This window comes from Labrus bergylta, chromosome 5, assembly GCF_963930695.1.
Source record: "Labrus bergylta chromosome 5, fLabBer1.1, whole genome shotgun sequence".
NCBI classification, from domain to species: domain Eukaryota; kingdom Metazoa; phylum Chordata; class Actinopteri; order Labriformes; family Labridae; genus Labrus; species Labrus bergylta.
The window spans coordinates 20,480,339-20,498,239 of NC_089199.1; the positions used below are offsets into that span (position 1 = coordinate 20,480,339).

The 17,901-nt window shown below is 42.2% G+C and overlaps 1 protein-coding gene across 2 annotated transcripts in view; it reads right to left on the reverse strand.

Annotated features, from left to right (window-relative positions):
- LOC109991190 (membrane-associated guanylate kinase, WW and PDZ domain-containing protein 3) overlaps positions 1-17,635 on the reverse strand; it is a 177,617-nt gene extending 159,982 nt beyond the window's left edge. The window contains exon 1 of one of the 2 annotated variants that reach the window (XM_065955100.1): positions 16,356-17,594. In XM_065955100.1, the coding sequence (XP_065811172.1) occupies positions 16,356-16,662 (307 nt within the window). In that variant the 5' untranslated portion in view covers positions 16,663-17,594. Of the gene's footprint in view, positions 1-16,355 lie in introns of both variants that reach the window. The other variant, XM_065955101.1, reaches the window with a different exon arrangement.
- Positions 17,636-17,901: the final 266 nt, after the last annotated feature.

Sequence of the window (17,901 nt, forward strand, 5' to 3'; positions counted from 1 at the left end):
GTTAGCAACATCTGCGTCATGTGGAGAACCATGTGCATGCTGCGAAAGAAACAGATTAACGTGCTGTTGTCTGTGTGTGCATGTCTGTAAGTGTAAGTGTTTGCTTTGCACAAGAGGCTGTGAGTATCACAGCTCTGCATTTATATCACACTAGCAGGTCCTGTGTTGGTGTTAACAGCCCGTGTTGTCGATGTCACCTTCAGAATTAAAGAGACTCCATGTTAACGACGTGACATAACACACATGCACACACACACACACACAAACAGATACACTTCTGTCTTTTTTTACCTGATGCACGTGATACAGCGTTTATGTACTGCAGCAGAAAACCAAGCAGCAAAGACAAAATGAAAACAATCTTTTTAATTGTAATATTAAGTCTACCAGTCTCGTTTTAAATTCATGAACCATTACTTAAAGTATTACATTTTGCTTGTTTGAGCCATGTTCTCTTAATTTGCCCCTCCTCTTTTATTGATTTTATTACACATGCCTCCTCTGTTGTAGCCTGAACCTCGGCTTCATTGTTAATTGGGTTTTTATATCGTCTTCACTGATTTTTTGTTGTCATGACTGAGAGAGGATCCGATTTGAAATAAAAGCTGCAGTAGTCGCTGCATAAATAAATCATTACAAAGGAGGCTTGAATAAGACATCACATTTATGCATTTGCAACAGAAAAGAGGGGAGAAAAAAGAAAAGAGAAGACACATCAGATGCTGCTATACACTGGAAATTAAGAAAAACATCATCATATTCTTTCACCCAGTATGACCCTGAGGGAAGAGTGCAGATTACATAATCACAGAGAGGAAAGAGAGAAGAGGAGGGAGGAAGAGCCCCGACTGAAATGTGTTGCAAGACCAAAATGGCAGAGATTTGAGATGGTAACATTCAGTCATTGTCGAAGTATAGCAGCTGATTCAGTTTTGAGCTGAAGTGAAAATAGACCTGATCTATGGCGAACATGCTCCGGTATAAAAACAACATGACTAACCACCATACTCAGCCACAAATTACTTTATGAATATTTAACATAATCATAAAGTTTTAACTGATTTAACCCTCTTCTTGCTAAACCACATGATGACACCTAATCTAAGTCATCTAAATATTTTGTTTGCAAAATGTATATCTGCACATATCAGAAGATATAAACACGATATTGATGTGTGAGATAGTTCAATATCGGCTCAATAATATCGGCCAAATGACATATCGGTCGGGCTGTAGAGGGAAGTATGTGACCATACCTCCATTGAAAAAGTCCAGACTTTACACTGTGTCCTTTTTTTTTCCACCTCCATTGTCATTTGTCATTGTGTCCTCCTTGAAGCAGATTTGAAGCAGGTCTAATCTCGCAGCCTCACTTTCTGGGGCAGTATGTTACAGAGGAAGCAGTGCGAATGTCAAAGTCGAACAGGATGCTCTTAGATTATCTCCCTCTTGACAGGGATGCACAGGAGAGGGCGCATCCCGCTGATTAGGTGTGCTGAGATAACCGTGAGCCGCAGAGCGCCTCTTGCTGTGCAGCTCCTCTACGAGCAGACATGTGCGCTCCTCACCCGGTAAAGGGCTCTACAGACCCTCAGATCCCGCCTGCCACCGCCTGGCCTGATCCACCCTGCCTCAACCCTAATTTCTCATTGGCATTCAGTCACACGCCTGCTGCAAGCGGCAAAGGGAGAAGCTTGGCGCTCGCCCGCCGCTATTAGGATTCTACAAAGCCAGCCGTTCCCCTGCCGCCACAAGCACACAGCGAATCGCACAGCTAAGGAATAATAAAGGAGCTGGAGAAAGGATGAGGCTAACAGCTGGAGCTGCCACTCGCACAGCCAAGAAACAGAGACGGGGAAAAGATTTTGGTGTAAAATTTAAAAGCTTCTTCTATTCGTTAAGTTTATGACGGCAGCAGCTTGGTCGGCTGCTCACACTGTGGTATGAGCTGATGAATATAAGAGTTTCTTAAAGTGGCTCAATCATCAGTACAAACACATAATTGCACTGGCCCCAGACACCCCCTCCATCCCACCCTCTGTCATCTGCAAAACCACAGCGTGACCGCTTCATGATGAGCCGTATTACTGGCAAGCCTCCCATCATGAACCACAGAGAGGCAGAGCCCCAGCGGCCCATCGCCCCTGCCTGTTTATGTGTGCCTATCATCATCCCCACAGAATCCTAAGCTGCTTGCTAATCACCCTTTGAAAGAGCCGACTAATTCAGATGTCAGGGCCCATTACCTGTGAGCTGTCTAGAGGTGACCTGAGCCCCTATCTCCCAGTGATAAACACCAGTTGGAGGATAATGCACATCTGGATAATAGGAAAGTGGCTTGTGATATGCCAGTCAATTGAAGTGTGCAATCACTGAACGCAGCTGAAAGGGGGGCGGAGGGACGATGCTGTGTAGCAATCAGTGTTGCATAAAGATAACGTCCTTCATGACAGCGCGGGGTCAGTCAGCTGCCATATGTCTGCCGTGCCTCTGGTAAAACAAACATGGCGTTCTGACTGAGGAGAAACTCCTCACCAGACGTCCCCTCCAATCTGCTCCCAGATGCAGACAGTGGTGATGCCCTCCCCAGTTTAGATCCACATATACAGGAACTTTTGTACTCTGAGGAGCAAGACAACAAATAAAGCAAATCAGACTCACACTGGGTGATGAACAGTGTTTCAGAGCTGTATCACATAGAAACATCTTTCAGAGATTTCTGGAATCCTGTTCAGATACTATTTTGACGATTAAATATTTAGGGGTTTCTGAAGTATCAGGTGGATGCACTGCCAAACAAAATCTATTTTTTTTTAAACAAACACTTATAGTGGTGTTAGGCTTGGACAATTAATCGAGTTTCAATTACGATTTTAGCTTCTCACAATCATAACAATAAGATAATCAAGATTAAATAATTACTGATGCTATGTTGCGCTCATTTTGTCCTTAGGCTTTGTCATTTATGGCAATGTTTCAAAGTGTTTGTTGATATATTTTGGCCACAAGGGAACATCACCACTACCTCAAAACATTGTTTTTTGAGGGGCTTTTGAGTTATGGTATTGGATTGGCTCATTGATTGGCATACTACACCTCCAAGTGTACTAAATATGAAGTACGTTTAGGAAAAGAGAGATGAATTAAAAGTGTTTGTCACTGTAAAGCCTGACTCAGACTACAAGTTTCCAATCTTAACCATTGGGGCCCGATTTATCTCAAACATGTTTGACGATTCAAGCGACGCACGCAGCTAGTCGATGGCCATAAGTGGCCGTTCACATGAACGCACATCGCTAAGACTAAGTTAGGCCTACAGGCTTAAGTTCTGTTTGTGCAACTGACTTAGAATCCTTTCTTAAGTTAAGACCAGTCTTAGTTAAGACCAGTTGGTGCAATTGGCCCATGTAGTCTGAGCAAGGCTTAAGAGAATATACAGCTGAGATCTCCCAGCTGCAGCGAGGGGCAGATGGGGGCAGAGAAAAGCAGAGCTCTCCACAAAGCAGGCGGAATGAACACTGGGTAATGAGGGCAAACAGGATGCAGATCAAAACAAAAATAACCACTCTCATACCCATTACTCCTCATCTGTTCAGTCAGCAGTGAAACCGTCTCTTAACTGCAAATTGGCTTCCACTGTTGCAGCCCTATACAAGTCAAATTGTAACAAATGATTTTAAAAACCCTAATAAATATAAATATACTGGGCTAGGATTAGAACTAGTCATTATAGCACAGTATGAGCGCTAACAGCCATTTAAGACGACAAAGAGGTCTTTAATTGGAACAAGGACTGAAGGCATTGAGGAACTGAAATCCCTCAGAATCTCCCCCATTGATAATAAAAGTACCAGAGGAGACTCATCATACTGTTAACAGCCAAATACTGTCTGAAGGCTCTGCAGCTTGAGACCACTGATATGTAAGCCACTGTTGACAATACAATTAGAAGGTTAAATCTAATATAGAGGGGCTTTTCCCAATGTAGCATAGATTTGCGTCGGTGAGATCATGGTGTTTGCTTTTGCTGGCATGACCCCCGATCCCCTAAACATACAGCCATTACTCATTACACACAGCCACCATGACCTCTGTCCACCACCCTCAGATCCCTTGATACGTGCTCACACAGTAATTTGCCCCTGGTCTTGACCTGACGCCTTCACTTGATAAAATAATTTATGATGTGAGGACAAAAAAAATCAAGGTCTACAATTCAGCCTCCAGTCAGTCATCGTGCTGTTAAAGAGCCATGATTTCCTTTTTCCTTTTATATTACGCTAAAAGCACTTCTACTTCCATGACCTTCAGACTGATTGCATGAAGTATTTCCTTCAAGTTGAGAAAAAATAAATGATAAAGTGGTGGATAAATGCATGAAAACACAACCTTTTTTTCTAGAAAAGAAGTGGATGGAGCCTGTGAGACTGGCAGTGGTGTGTGCCCCCCCCCCCCCCTTGTGGATAAGAGGGTGGATACTTATTATGATACCTCTATCCTTAATATCCCTGTTATCTCCCTGTACAATAGAATTGAAAAATACTAAAAACAGATTTTTGTGGTGTTTTTTTAAAGTGGTAAAAAGAACTAGAAATCAGAATTTTCCAGCTTGTCTACCAAACTCTAAGTGACTGGATGTGACCCTAACAGACCTCCAAGGCGGAAGAAACTGTCTATACATTTCATAATACAAGCCAATCATCGTGATAGCACTCATCATCAATTTTAATTTTAAATGTACAGATCTGGCTCCAAACCACCTCATCAAACACGCTGTTTAGGTTGTAATCACTGCAGGTGCTCCTGGAGCGTGAGAGAAGAGCAGCACCAATTTGATTAAAGTAGGAATAATGAGAGCATGCTGGGGACTGGGAGTCATGCTATGCTTTTTGACTGTAGCCGACCGCTTTACTCTAATATCACCAGTTATCAGGCACACACACACACACACACACACACACACACACACACACACACACACACACACACACACACACACATCAGTGGAGTATCCCGCTCGTGTATGGATGAATTATTGAGGACCTGGAGTAGGGTTGAGAGCAACTTTACGCTTGTTTGTTTTTAGTTGTAGTTATGCCTCCTCCCACTGACTCCCCCCCTCCCACTGACTCTCTCACTCCCTCGTCTGCACCCACAAACACACACTGCAAGGCCTGAGGGAGGGGGCTCCCAACTAGGATACTATGGTATGATGGCAGCTTCACTTTTGTGTTGCTTTATAGGGAAACTGGTGCAATGTTGCATGGCAGGAATACACCTTACAACAAATATGTAATTCTTGCACGGTCTGTTGATATCTTACTTTTCCGGGGGGAAAAAGTAAGAGATGCACTGGCCCCTAATGCAGAGCAACATGCTACTTCAACATTGTTAATGCTGGAAACTAAGATTGTCAAAATGATTAATACGTTGAAGCTTTTTGATACCACATGTTTTAAAACGATATTATCTCCATTATTTAAAAGATCAATGGTACAAATCTTCAGTCATTTTTTTCAGCCAATGTTGCCGGGACTGGAAGAGAAAGAGCAGATGTGGTCCATTAAAATTCACAGGTGATTTCTAATAAATTTTCAGTGAAAATTGTAGATGTAATATCTTAAAATGGTTCCATACCCTATTAGTGGGGACAACTGAAGAAACTGCCATAATTGCAGAAGCGTTGCCAATGTTTCTGCGCAATTCAAACAGTGCAGTGTGCAGGAGCTTGCTTGCAATCTTAGCTAATTAAAAACAAGACTTTACACACAATTAGGTGCCTAGGACTTCTGTTTTTCTTGCTGTGGTTTACAAATCGAAATCAATGTCTTCTGATTTTTACCAACTCATCGAAGTTTAAAATTCTAATATTGTGACAACACTGTTGGTATCTATTTTTTTGTCCCCAAATTTCCTGGGAATCCATACATCAGAGTCGGTTCTTCCTTTATGTGTGTGTATGCCTGACTGTGTTTGTGTTTCTGTGTGTGTGTGTGTGTGTGTGTGTGTGTGTGTGTGTGTGTGTGTGTGTGTGTGTGTGTGTGTGTGTGTGTGTGTGTGTGTGGTGTGGGGATGGGGATGGGGGGCGTAAAGCACTTCACTACAAGTCTGACAGCTGCCTCCGGCACATATGGGAGATGCTTGATGAGAGTCACAGAGGACAAACATGCTGCATATCAACAAAATGCTTTGCAGGATGATATAGTGGAAGGCCAAAGAGATAAGAATAAAGGCACGGAGTGCTCACGGAGAAATAAATCGAAAGAAAGAGGAAGTAGAAGACAAAAATAGAAAATCCTTGGAATAACGGAAAGGTTGTCAAAAGGAATCATAGTCATGGAATTGACAACCATTTAATACAAACATAAATTCCCCTTGTCACATTATATCTTTGTGATTTAGAATTCAATGGAGAGGGAGCGTGAAAAAAGACAGCAATGAAAGTTAGTTAGCTGTTAATGAGGTGAGGTCAGAAGGTGAAGAATATATCAATGCTTTGGTACCCATCGTGCATTAAACACACGGACTTCTCGCTCAACTGTCCCTGTTCAGCATGCACAAACCCAGGCTGGGTAATGAGTGTGTCGACACGTCGATGGCCTGGTGGATAAGAGTTTGCTGTGCCTCTCATCTCGAACACAGGCAGGGGTTAAGTATCACTACTGTCATATCATCAGCACCTGCTTGGAATGAGCTTTAAAGTGTTGGCTCTCATTACTTTCCTGTTTGATGCACCTCCAGAGCTCCATAAGATAAGCTCTGTGCACCTTTATTGAATCCAAGATTGAGGTTTGACTTCAAAGTCTTGTATGCACATATTTTAAAGTCAATGGTGTCTCGTATTCATCATTACAGAATAGGGAATGTCATTTCAATTTTTTCTGGTTAAAGTTTGGCTCTAGAGTTTTTATTGGCAGTATAGTCCGACCAATTTTTCCATCATGTCAATTTCTGAATAAAGAGCCATCGTTTTCTCACTTCTAATTCTTCACCACCAACATGTCAAAATTTGGACTTCAAATATTTAAACATTTGTTTTTTCTAATGACATAGTGCTTTATGACCCAATGACATAAACAGCTTCAGATGGAAGCTGTTTTTTGGTAACTACAGAATGTAAGCATGCTAGAAGTTGACATTATGCCTGCTTTCAAGTCAGCATGTGAGCACTATAATTGAACAAATGTAAGCATCCTGATATTAGCATTTAGTGCAGATTTCCACTTGCAGATTTCTTGCCTACATGCAGAATCAGTATTAGAATTTGTTTTTAAACAAGATTTACTGATAAAATAATCAACATCTGTTGTTTCTTCCAAGTCTCAACGTCCAGTGTCGAAAAATGAAGGCAATGTGGAAAGTGCAAAAAACTGCAGTTCATCAAGTGTCCACTTGAGGCTGGTTCCAAAAGCCCAGGACGATCTTTAGGGCCCATTTTAAAAGGCCCATTTTTAATGGATAAATGATGCTTAGAGCCTGATACAAACCTATTTTGGTCTAGACTGATCATTTATTTGGGAGCAGAAACTGTATCGGGGGGTGAATTGTTTTATATTAATTATTAGCTTATTAGTTATGTTTACATATATATGCATAATTAAGGGCGGGCTGAGTTGACTAAAAAGGCGGTCAGATGTTTGAAACTTAAATTGAGGTAGCATTTCCAATATGATGACTGCCAACAATGGGCTTCAAAATGTTCCTTCAGAAACCAGTGTGTGATGTCACTGGAAATACGTCCATGTTTATACACACTATGTTTTTAGATGAGACTTGAAGTTTAAATGTAAAAGCTCCAATGTCAAGCTTCTGCTGCTCCAATTGGTAATTGTATACAATCTTAAGCAAACCATAAAAAACTTCTCTGCTCACTTGCTAACAACTTTTCATGGACTTAAAATCACAGCAGCACATGGTGGAAATGTTTGTTACATCATGGCCTCATCCTGCAGCCATTTTTTGATTTGATGTTTTTGTCACATCATTTCCCCTACCCATCTGCAATATTGTCAAAGTTTAATTTCACTGGGTGGAAGTGCAGCAGCAAGCCCAAAATCTGTGCTTTAGTGCTACACAATAAAAGCAGACATGGTGTCCACTGTGATAGATTTCCTAATTGAAGATTTCTGCTGCTTGATTTTTGTACTGTAGTGAAATGAAGTCCAAACAATGATAGCCTGGAAGGACAGAAAAGCCATTGTGTTTTCTAAACCTCTACAGCATGCTTTAGAAAACGGTCAGCAGTAATACAGTGCGTACATATTTGCAGTTAATGGGCTGAAACATGAAAAACCCTGGTGTGGTACTTTACGCTCTTATAGGAGCACATCAGAGCTGTTTCATAAACACAGCAGCAGAGAAGTGTCTGATGCAACACTCTGCTTATGTTTCCTCTAGAGGTCTGCCAATTTTTATTTTTATTTTCCGAGTTGCCAACATCTTAAATTATTAATGAGGCATACGAGAATTCAGTCCCACCTACAGTTCATTGTGTACAGTCATCATTTTATCCTCGTGTTTATTTGTTCTTTCAGCCTTTACCCAGCCAGTTGGCACAAATGAGATTAAGATTGCATTTTTTTTTCCAAGGGACTCCTGGCTTAGAAAGCAGAATTAAGACAATTGTAGACAACATATGATAGCATGCAAAATACACAACGGCGCAATTAAAATCACAAAGTAGCTACATGAGCACCCAGAAGTCGATAATCCAATTGCTGAACAGCTGGATGGGTGCCCAGGCCTAAAGAGATTTTAGCAGAGGGAAAAAAATGGCTGAAACCTTATTGAATCTGCATAAAAACACCAGAAAGAGTCCTTAAATTACTTTGTTATGAGTATTCTGCCAGAGAAGCGGTGTACATGAAGGCTCTCCTGCTCCTCTCTGCTGATTGTCGGGAACATCTCGAATGCGAGAACAGATGTCTCTATTTATTTGACCGGGCTCTCTGGGCTGCTGTATTCCCACTCTCACTCTCAATCCCCATCTTTTTTTTTTTTTTGCAGCCGACTGCAAATCTCTTCGCAGTGACAAAGCATCGCCTGTCAAGAGGATGAATCCAGAGGCACTTCCTGATATGAGAGGTGCATTAATGTGATTAACCCACACTCACTATTGCCGTTTGATACAGGGGCTTAGGGGCTCATGTCACTCTGTATTCTTCTCTATTGGCACGATCAGGTAATGGAAAATACGCTAATGTGTGCGTGAGCAGGAGCCAGCGACTCAGAACGTAATCTGGAGTAGCTTTAGAAGTCTGCTTTATGCAAACTCAATTACACAATTTGGCTTCAAATTTCAAAAGGTGATTAAGAGGAAAATTAGCTCCTGAAAGCGAGTAGCTTACAGACACAGGTGAAAATGCCTTTCTGCAGACTTCACATGTTCTCATTATAACATCTGCAATTAACAACTATTTAAATCAATAATCTGCCAGTATAAATGTTGTAATCCACACACCCAAAAGGTGTTTGTGTATCTCGATGAATTAGCATTTAATTCAAACATACAAGCGATCTGTTACATTTAATAAAAAAACAAACCCATCTTTCTGAGCGAGGCACAAAGCAACAAGAGTGCAGCAAAAGACTCACACAGCCAATACTAATCATCTAAACGGCAAAAGAGAGATTTCTGCAGAAGACGTGATGTGTACCGCACTGAGGAGTTCATTTTGAGTCAGAGTCTTCATCTATTCAACTGCATATAAATGGCAACAGGGTGTATGTTTTGATTGCAGAGTGATTGAAGTTGCAAACATACACGAGGCAAAGCAGAGAATAACAGAGCAGCAAGCGGATGAAGGAGGAATTCTGGGATGCCAGTCATGAGTCTTTTCATCAGGCATCCTTTCCGTTACTTAGCTGGGGGTAACCGGCAGAAATAGATTGGTGTACCGAGCACGCGTCTTTTAATAGAGGCATCTCCTCTGAATCAAAGATGCAGAGAAATGAGCACAGCTAGCTTGCGGTGTGTCGTGAAGGCTTGGCTTAGGTTCAGTGTGAACTTCATTTCAAAGCATGTGTGTGTGTGTGTGTGTGTGTGTGTGTGTGTGTGTCTGCATGTGAGAGAATACTCTCGGCAGTCCCTGGAGAACATATGATGCACCAGAAGCAGCAGTAGGAAAGTAAGTGAAGTGCTGTGCGCGACTCTTTCAGCTCACATTTCTCCCGATCAATGGCTGAGATAGATAATAGCCTCCATGGAGACTTGCATCTTGCATTCTGTCTCTCTCTCTCTATGCTTCACCCTTTGCCTCAAATCCCAATTTCTGCTGTTTGCATCTTAACTCTCTTTGACCCAATCCTCTTCCAAACCCCTTGACTTACCCCGAGTGTTGGAGTCCACTGAACTTAGTAGTCGCCTTAACTTTAGAAATGAAGCCACGGGGGGGGGGGGGGGGGGGGGGGGGATACCACTACTAACTCTATTTTATGTAAGCTTCATAGATGTGAAACAGCTCATCATTTACACAGTGTTCTGTTAACAGCATGCAGACTGACTTTTCTGAAACACCTAGTACAAACAGATTAGACGCTGTTTTGCATCAACGCTGAACTTAAACATTACAGTGGTTTTTGCAAAGACTAGATTAGCTTCTCTCTCCACACGGATATCTGTTTTCCAGGTACCTCTCTTTGCAGAGCATTCATTGAAATTAAGACACAAACCCCCTTTCAGAGTGCGATTCCACATCAGCACTGAAGCATCATTCGGCACAATATCAGTGTCCCAGTCTGGGAATTCACCGTGTGTTATGCCGTTGAGAAAGCACGATGTGTAGAGAAACAGCAGGAGCTCCACACACAGTACTCAGTACTCTTCTTCCCCACTTGCTCCTCCGATCCCGTCTCGCTCCTGAAACGCTGCTCTGCTACTATCTGTTGGCGGTGCAAATGTTGGATCACTTCTTCCCCCCCATTACATGTCGGTGACATTCATCAAAGGGAAGGGGAGACGTCCCAGGTGTGTAAATACCACACCATGAACAGTCTGAATAGGGCTACAGACTGTATGACCATGATGTCAACCATTGGTTTGAGGCTTATACTTTTTGTATTTATGACCGTCACCATTTTGGTAATTTTAAACCAGAAGAGTCCTTCTTTAGACAACAGGGTGGACACGTCTCTATCTTGGTCTCCCTGTTGGCAATATGGTTGCCAAATCCTGACGCATACATCACCATACCATAATTTAAAAATTAGCATAATGCTATAATGAAGAAGACTTGAAACGATAGCGGCTGAGACCATAAACTCATTAGGGAAGGGGGAAAAAAATGTACTGAGATATAGGCTAATTTTCTAGTCTGGTTCCACACAATGACACTACTCTTTCTAATTAGTGGAGTCTCCCCTATTGGCCATCAGAAATCATGCCAATTTAAGGCAATATAACAAAGCCACGACCTTTGTAACCAAGACACCTTGCCCTTTTTCATATGCACTCTGTGATCTGCATCTGAAAAGACTCCCTTTGAAGGTAAGGTTTTGAGGGCTGGAGAACCACTAACCCTGGATCTCCATGAGGAAAAGGATTTCCTATCCTCTTAGAGCCTATGCATGGAGGGGTAGGGTTCAGTTGAAGTGCCTAGTGAGAGAATTGGGATGCAGCCTAAGTTTTCCCTCCTTTCTCAGCCCAGGCTGTCAGAAGGAGCAGCGGCACAGGAAGCCCACCAGCTCCAGAGGGAAAGGCAGCCAGAGCACGAGGGGATCATGGGAAAAAAGCACGGGAGACGATCTGGGGTTGACCCAGAGAGCCCATCCGTCGCTGCTGGCCGCCGTCATGCCATCACAGCTTCCTGCTTAACAGCTGATCCTCCAGGCCTACAGCATCCATCAGAGTGGAGAAAATTCACTTGCTAAGTCAATTATGCAAGAGGTGTGAATTATACATGAGGCTACCACACAGGGATGTATACACATTGTGCAGATGTGCACACATGCACAATATGTAATCATACATTATCCCAATCCTATCTGAATGCTGATGCCTGGAAGGACTTTGTGAGGATTTTTTTTGCCAACACAACATGCAGCTTGTGATATTCTTATGCCTTTTCACCTTCCATGTACCAGTACATACAGACCTGGCTATTGACTGAGTATCGCTCTGAAACCAATGCATAAATAAAACACACATTATTACTCATTTCTTATAGCTTTATGCTATCAACCATGTATGGATGTGATGGTTGTTTAGCCTGGATCACTACTCTGAAGACACAAGCCAAAGTAATTCACTGGCAGCAGCCCGGCTTGTACCCCCGGAGGCAGGGTTCATGACCTATACTGCAGCCAGTCAGCAGGTGGTTTTACTCCCAGGTGGCTATTGCTATGTCCATCTTCAAATACAATCTGTGTGTGAATCCTATGTATTTTCTGTAAAACATCAGATGCAAATTGCAGGCATATATTTTTTTATTGCTGCGTAGGCTATAGCTATGTTAATTTTTGTGGGCTCGGTTGGGAGCTCGCTAAAAATGATGGTCTAAAATTAGTGAACTGACCAGTGTACTGTAGGATATCGTATCACACATTTAAGGACATTTTGCACAATTCCTGGTAGTGAAATCTTTCTCAGAGCAACTCTTGTTGCGAGCTTCGACATGGCTAAAAAAGGAGACATCTAGGCCAGACTGGTGACGATGACAGTGAGGAAAAAGGTGCTGAGGAATTTTGCCATCTCTGCCACCTATTACTTCCCTGTGAGCTTTAAAGAGCAAAAACAGCCTTGCGTGGGAGTTAAGCCTGCAGCATAAGGCAGAGCCGATTTTCTCCCCTATCTCTCTTTATTTGTCTCTCCCCTGGCTCTCTCTCTCTCTCTCTCTCTCACTCTCTCTCCCCTGTGTTTCTTTGTGTCCCTCGCTCTCCCCCTTAGTCTCCCGTTCCTTTCTGCCCTTTATTAATCATCCTTGGTTAGTGGGGCAGAGAGCTTGGTGTTTGGAGCTCTTGGGAGTGTAGAGCCATGAAACACACGCATTCACACACATACACACTTGCATACAACTTCATGTGCCTGCACACTAATAGGCACCTAAACTCATCAATCTTGGCAAATATTTACTTATATATTTATAAAGAGCACTTGTTTGCAAAAAAAAAATACAAAAATCAATAAATTATCGTTTAAAAAAAAAAAAAAAGAAATGGAGGAAACCCCTTCGAAATGGACGCGCGCACACCATTAGTAGGTAATGCACGCATACAGCTGATCTTCAGGGATCCTGGCCTGAGGACCTGGGACTCAGCTGCTGCTGCTGATGCTGATGTAACCTTTTGTACAGTCTCAGTTGCTGTTTAGACATTACAGATCCAGCTCAAGCAAGAGAAGTGCACATAGGCCTACCATTATTTTATTCCAGAAACCAATTCTGAGACCGTAACTTGAGTAGGCCTATTACAGCCCTCCAATAGGACATACAACAGTCATACACTACTAACCCTGAATTTATGTGACAAGATGTGATTGTTGTTTTATGGCCCAGCAGGGATCCGAATCCTTGACCTAAAAACAAGCCGAGCACCTAGAAACAAAGTGAGCTAACCTAAGCAGCAGCTAGCCTCTCCTGACGTCTTGTATCCACCAAAGATTGCAACCTTGATTTTTTTTTTTTTTTTTTTTTTTTACATAGACTGTATGTCATAGAGTGTTTATAAAGGATTTAATTATCTTTACTTTATGACCTGGATCAGTACACTCCATCTAAATCTTTTTTTTAAAGCAGAGCATCTAGAAACAAGCTACGCTAATGTTAGCAGCATCCTGTGTTTATTCAAGTGCACAGAAGCACAGATGTTTTTCCCATAAAACTGTTCAGTCATCTTTACTTTATGAACAATGTCAGTCAGCCAAGGAATCAAGGTCTAAAAACAATCTTGAAAAAGCTAAGCTAACATTTGCAGCTTCTCATGATGTACTGTGTTTGAGGACCGTAGGAGTAGCCAGGATTTTTTTTTTTTTAACTAAATGCTTTATTTTACACTCTAAAGCAGGGGTGTCCAAAGTGCGGCCCGAGGGCCATTTGCGGCCCTTGAGGGGATTTTTTGCGGCCCTTGACTTCAAATGAAGAATCAGAAGATTTTGGCCCGAGGCCTTGATTAAGATTGGCACATTATCTTATTTTTCTTTTTCATGTTAACAAGGGCTGAACAATATTCCTAAAATAGAAAATGTTCAGTAACATGTATGTTGTTGTTGTTTTTAAATCTACAGCTTTTACTATTTTCCAAATTTTTTGTAAACTATGAAAAAAAAACTTTTTTCAAAGCAAAGTTTTTGCAAACAAGCGGACTGTTGTTTAACCATTTAATGACCTGAGCTAAATGCAGAAAGCTTTTCCAAAAAAATGAACCACGTTACAGGCTTGATTCTGAGAACAAAAACAAATAAAGTAGAACGAAGAAATCAAAATATTTGATTTCTTTTTATTAAAGGGTTTCTTTAGCGAGCCTTTTGATTCTGATCTACAAAGCCTTACTATTTTTTCAACTATATTTTAAAAAACAAAACCTGTGGCCCGCGAGCGATTTTAACACGACAATTTTGGCCCGCAAGAAAAAAAGTTTGGACACCACTGCTCTAAAGAGTTGTAAAGCTACAGAATGAGAGTCAAACAATTGTAGCATGCGTGTAGCTAACATGTAGCTAGCTTGACTAAATAGGGGGGGGGCAGAAATACTGGTTGTCATGTTGTCATATGTACCTTATAAAACATTTTAGGTAGCGTCAAATACATTTTATACTCTTTTTAATGTTTTGTTTTACCTTTATTTGACAAGACAGCTGAAGAGTGACAATAAATGTGGGAAGAGCGAGTGGAGGATGACATGCACCAAACGTCAAGATCGAGAGTTGAACCTGTGACCGGAGCAACGAGGACTGTAGCCCCTACATGGGCCTCTGCTTTACCGGTGCTCATTTACAACATTTTCAGTCATATCAGAAGAACTTTAAACAAGCACAGTAAAGACAATCCTTCAGACACAAACACACACATACCACTAAAACTCTTCACCTTGGGACCTCAGCTCGGGTCAGAATCAGTACAGCATACAGTGAAAGTAGGGGTCGACCGATATCGATTATTACACGTTCATGAGTAAAAATTCAAATCTTTCCGTCCAAATTTTGAGTTTTAAACTCAAACACAAGACTTTGTTTAAATGCTCACACAGAGACACTGCTCTTGCTCCAGGCCGCTCTCATCACAGTCTGTGCCACCTAGACTTCAGCGTTGACTATTACTCATGGGACGTCTGGCAAATCAGACAGTGTTGTGGGCGGGACATTAAGTGAGACAGAGTGGAGAGTGAAAACAGAACGAGAGGGTAAAGCACACCTGTAGCTGAGCCAAAGTAGCACTCTTTTGTATTAATTCATTGAATCTGCGAACGGTAAGATAAAACGCAGTTTCAGATAGTCGGCTGAATATCGGCACGACCGATAATCAGTCGGCCCCTAACCGAGAGCATCAACAAAGCCTTCACAGCCATTAGGCCTCATTATCAAAGCTTTCGGATGGTGCATCCAGCTTCCCTTGGAGAGCTGGATGCAGAATGATGGGACAAACAGCCGGATAAAACACGGCGAACCACTCCAGCCTCTGTGGCCAATGTGCAGCAAAGTAGACTGAATAATGGAGGATGTAATTAGGCCTTATTTTTATGCATGTAAGTGCACTTAGTCTAGAAAGATCCATCCGGGCTACAAGCCATCATTACCATTATCACTATTTGATCTCCCTGAGAAAGTGGGGAGAGAAGTGAACCGTTGGATGTGAAGTCTGGGGTTTCTTCTGCGAGCTGCACACCCTAATCCATCCATAACACAGCGTTGCATTTTGAAGTCACACAAAAGTTAGAAAATGTCACAAAGACACAACTTTTCTCCTTACTGAACACAAAAAGTCATCCCTTGTGAATACATGTCACAATAATTCAAGATTTTCTGATTTTTGTTGTCAGTAAACAAACTGCAAAGCTGACATACCTTCAATTGTTTGAAGCAAACAACAACTAATTCATTTTGCACTGAACATAATCTACCAAAAGAATCCTTGTAAAAATGTGTTCTTTTTCATACATTTGTAGGTTATTCCTCAAGGAGACAACGGGGCCATTGGGGGTTGTATTGAGGGGAGTTTGTGAGGTTTAATCAATAAATTGATGCCACTGAATCTTAATTAAGGCTGTGTGTCTAGTTACCTATGTTTCTGTGGACGCCTACATGACTGTGTGTATAATCATGAGGGTTAATTCATATCGAAACGTTTATCTCACAAACAAACAGAGCTCAGGTGTCACAGCAGCAGCAGTGTGGTGTGGGAACAGTGAAGCAGCCTGGCACGCACCTGGTTTCACCGTCTTCAAGCGAATCGGCTCCCGAAAGTGGCGAATGACAGCCAGGGTGTCTCGGTTTGTAAGTCCACTCACGGGGGTCCCGTTCACCTCCAGCAAAACGTCCCCGTAGTAGGGCAGCTTTCCGACGTGACACACCAGCACGTCCAGCTTCATCTGGCCCAAGTAGGGGAACTGACCCAGCTCTGCTCCCCCTAGGACCTCCACCACCGAGCCAAAATCCCCCAGGTTCCCCCATGACACCGCGCACTCCACCACTTTAGTGGACCAGTGTTTCTTCTTCTTCAGTGTTCTGGACATGGTTACTCCCTTTTTTTTTTTGAACAGCTACACAATCTCACCGGTTACAGTCGCCTTGGTTTTGCTGTGGTTAGATAAACGCGGAGTGACGCGGCCTAATAAACCCTCCCGAGTTCTTCTCCCGACCTGCTAAGGATTTCATCTTCCTGACATGTAAGAGGCTGCTTTTCACGCGCGAATCTGCCGCTGAGAGCTGTCATCCCACGGGCATATGCTCCTCCGGTGTGCGCCCAGTTGCCTTGGCTGCGATAAATCCAAGCGCTCCTTGTGCGTAAAACAGGAGAGTTGAAAGCGGCGAGATGGGATTAAAAGGCGAACACTTCACGTTGTCTGCTCTGAGGGGTCCTACCCGCGCTTTTCCTAGTCTCTGAAGGAACCTCCCGACGTCAAGCAGTCCAAACAAAATGTAAACAGAGCGTATTTTAGTCACTCGGCGGTCGATTGTGGAGTGTCTGTCGCTGAAATGTGGTGCGTCAGAGAGAAATCCTTCATACCTGTGAGTAGGCTGAAAATAGACGGGCGGCAGCGATCTCCAGGAGGCGGTTTATGCAGTTATGATCCAACCCATGATGACTGAGCGGACAGACATCTGCGAGCGTTTGTCTGCTACAGGTTTGAGCACACCTGGCACCGCCAACAGAGATGTTGCCAGGCTCCGGAACGCCCCTTTTTACGCTCAGCAGGCGGCAATGTTGCTGGCTCCATCCTGCGGTGTTATGTGGTACTAAATGTATAAAATAAAAACTTTAATCAACTACTGTCATTGTATCTCTATTTGGAATGTTGAAGTGCTAAATATGCATATAGCTTACATTGGTATGAACATGTAACTATGAGGTTGCTTTTTATCCTACTTTATGACGCAACCAAATCAAATTAAATTAAATTTAAAAAATTTAAAAAAACGTTCAAAGAAGACTTCTCACATTGCAGTAAAATGTTTAATTCAAAGTAAATTTCCTGTGAAATCTAAAAGGTTTGATTTCAAATTCAAATAATTTTCCTGTCCTTTAAATCCCAAACGTTGCCATGGTGTCATTCCCTTTTTGAGACCGGCCAATAGAAACATGCCTTACAACTGACAAAGTAAGCCCCGCCCACACGTTTCTGCTCAACAACAAGTAGGCGAACAAGAACTATTTTTAATCAAGAACAAAAGTTAAAATTTTCAAACCAAACATCAGAATTTACAAAAACATTATAATTTTATTGCATAATATAAATGCAAAATTAACCTCA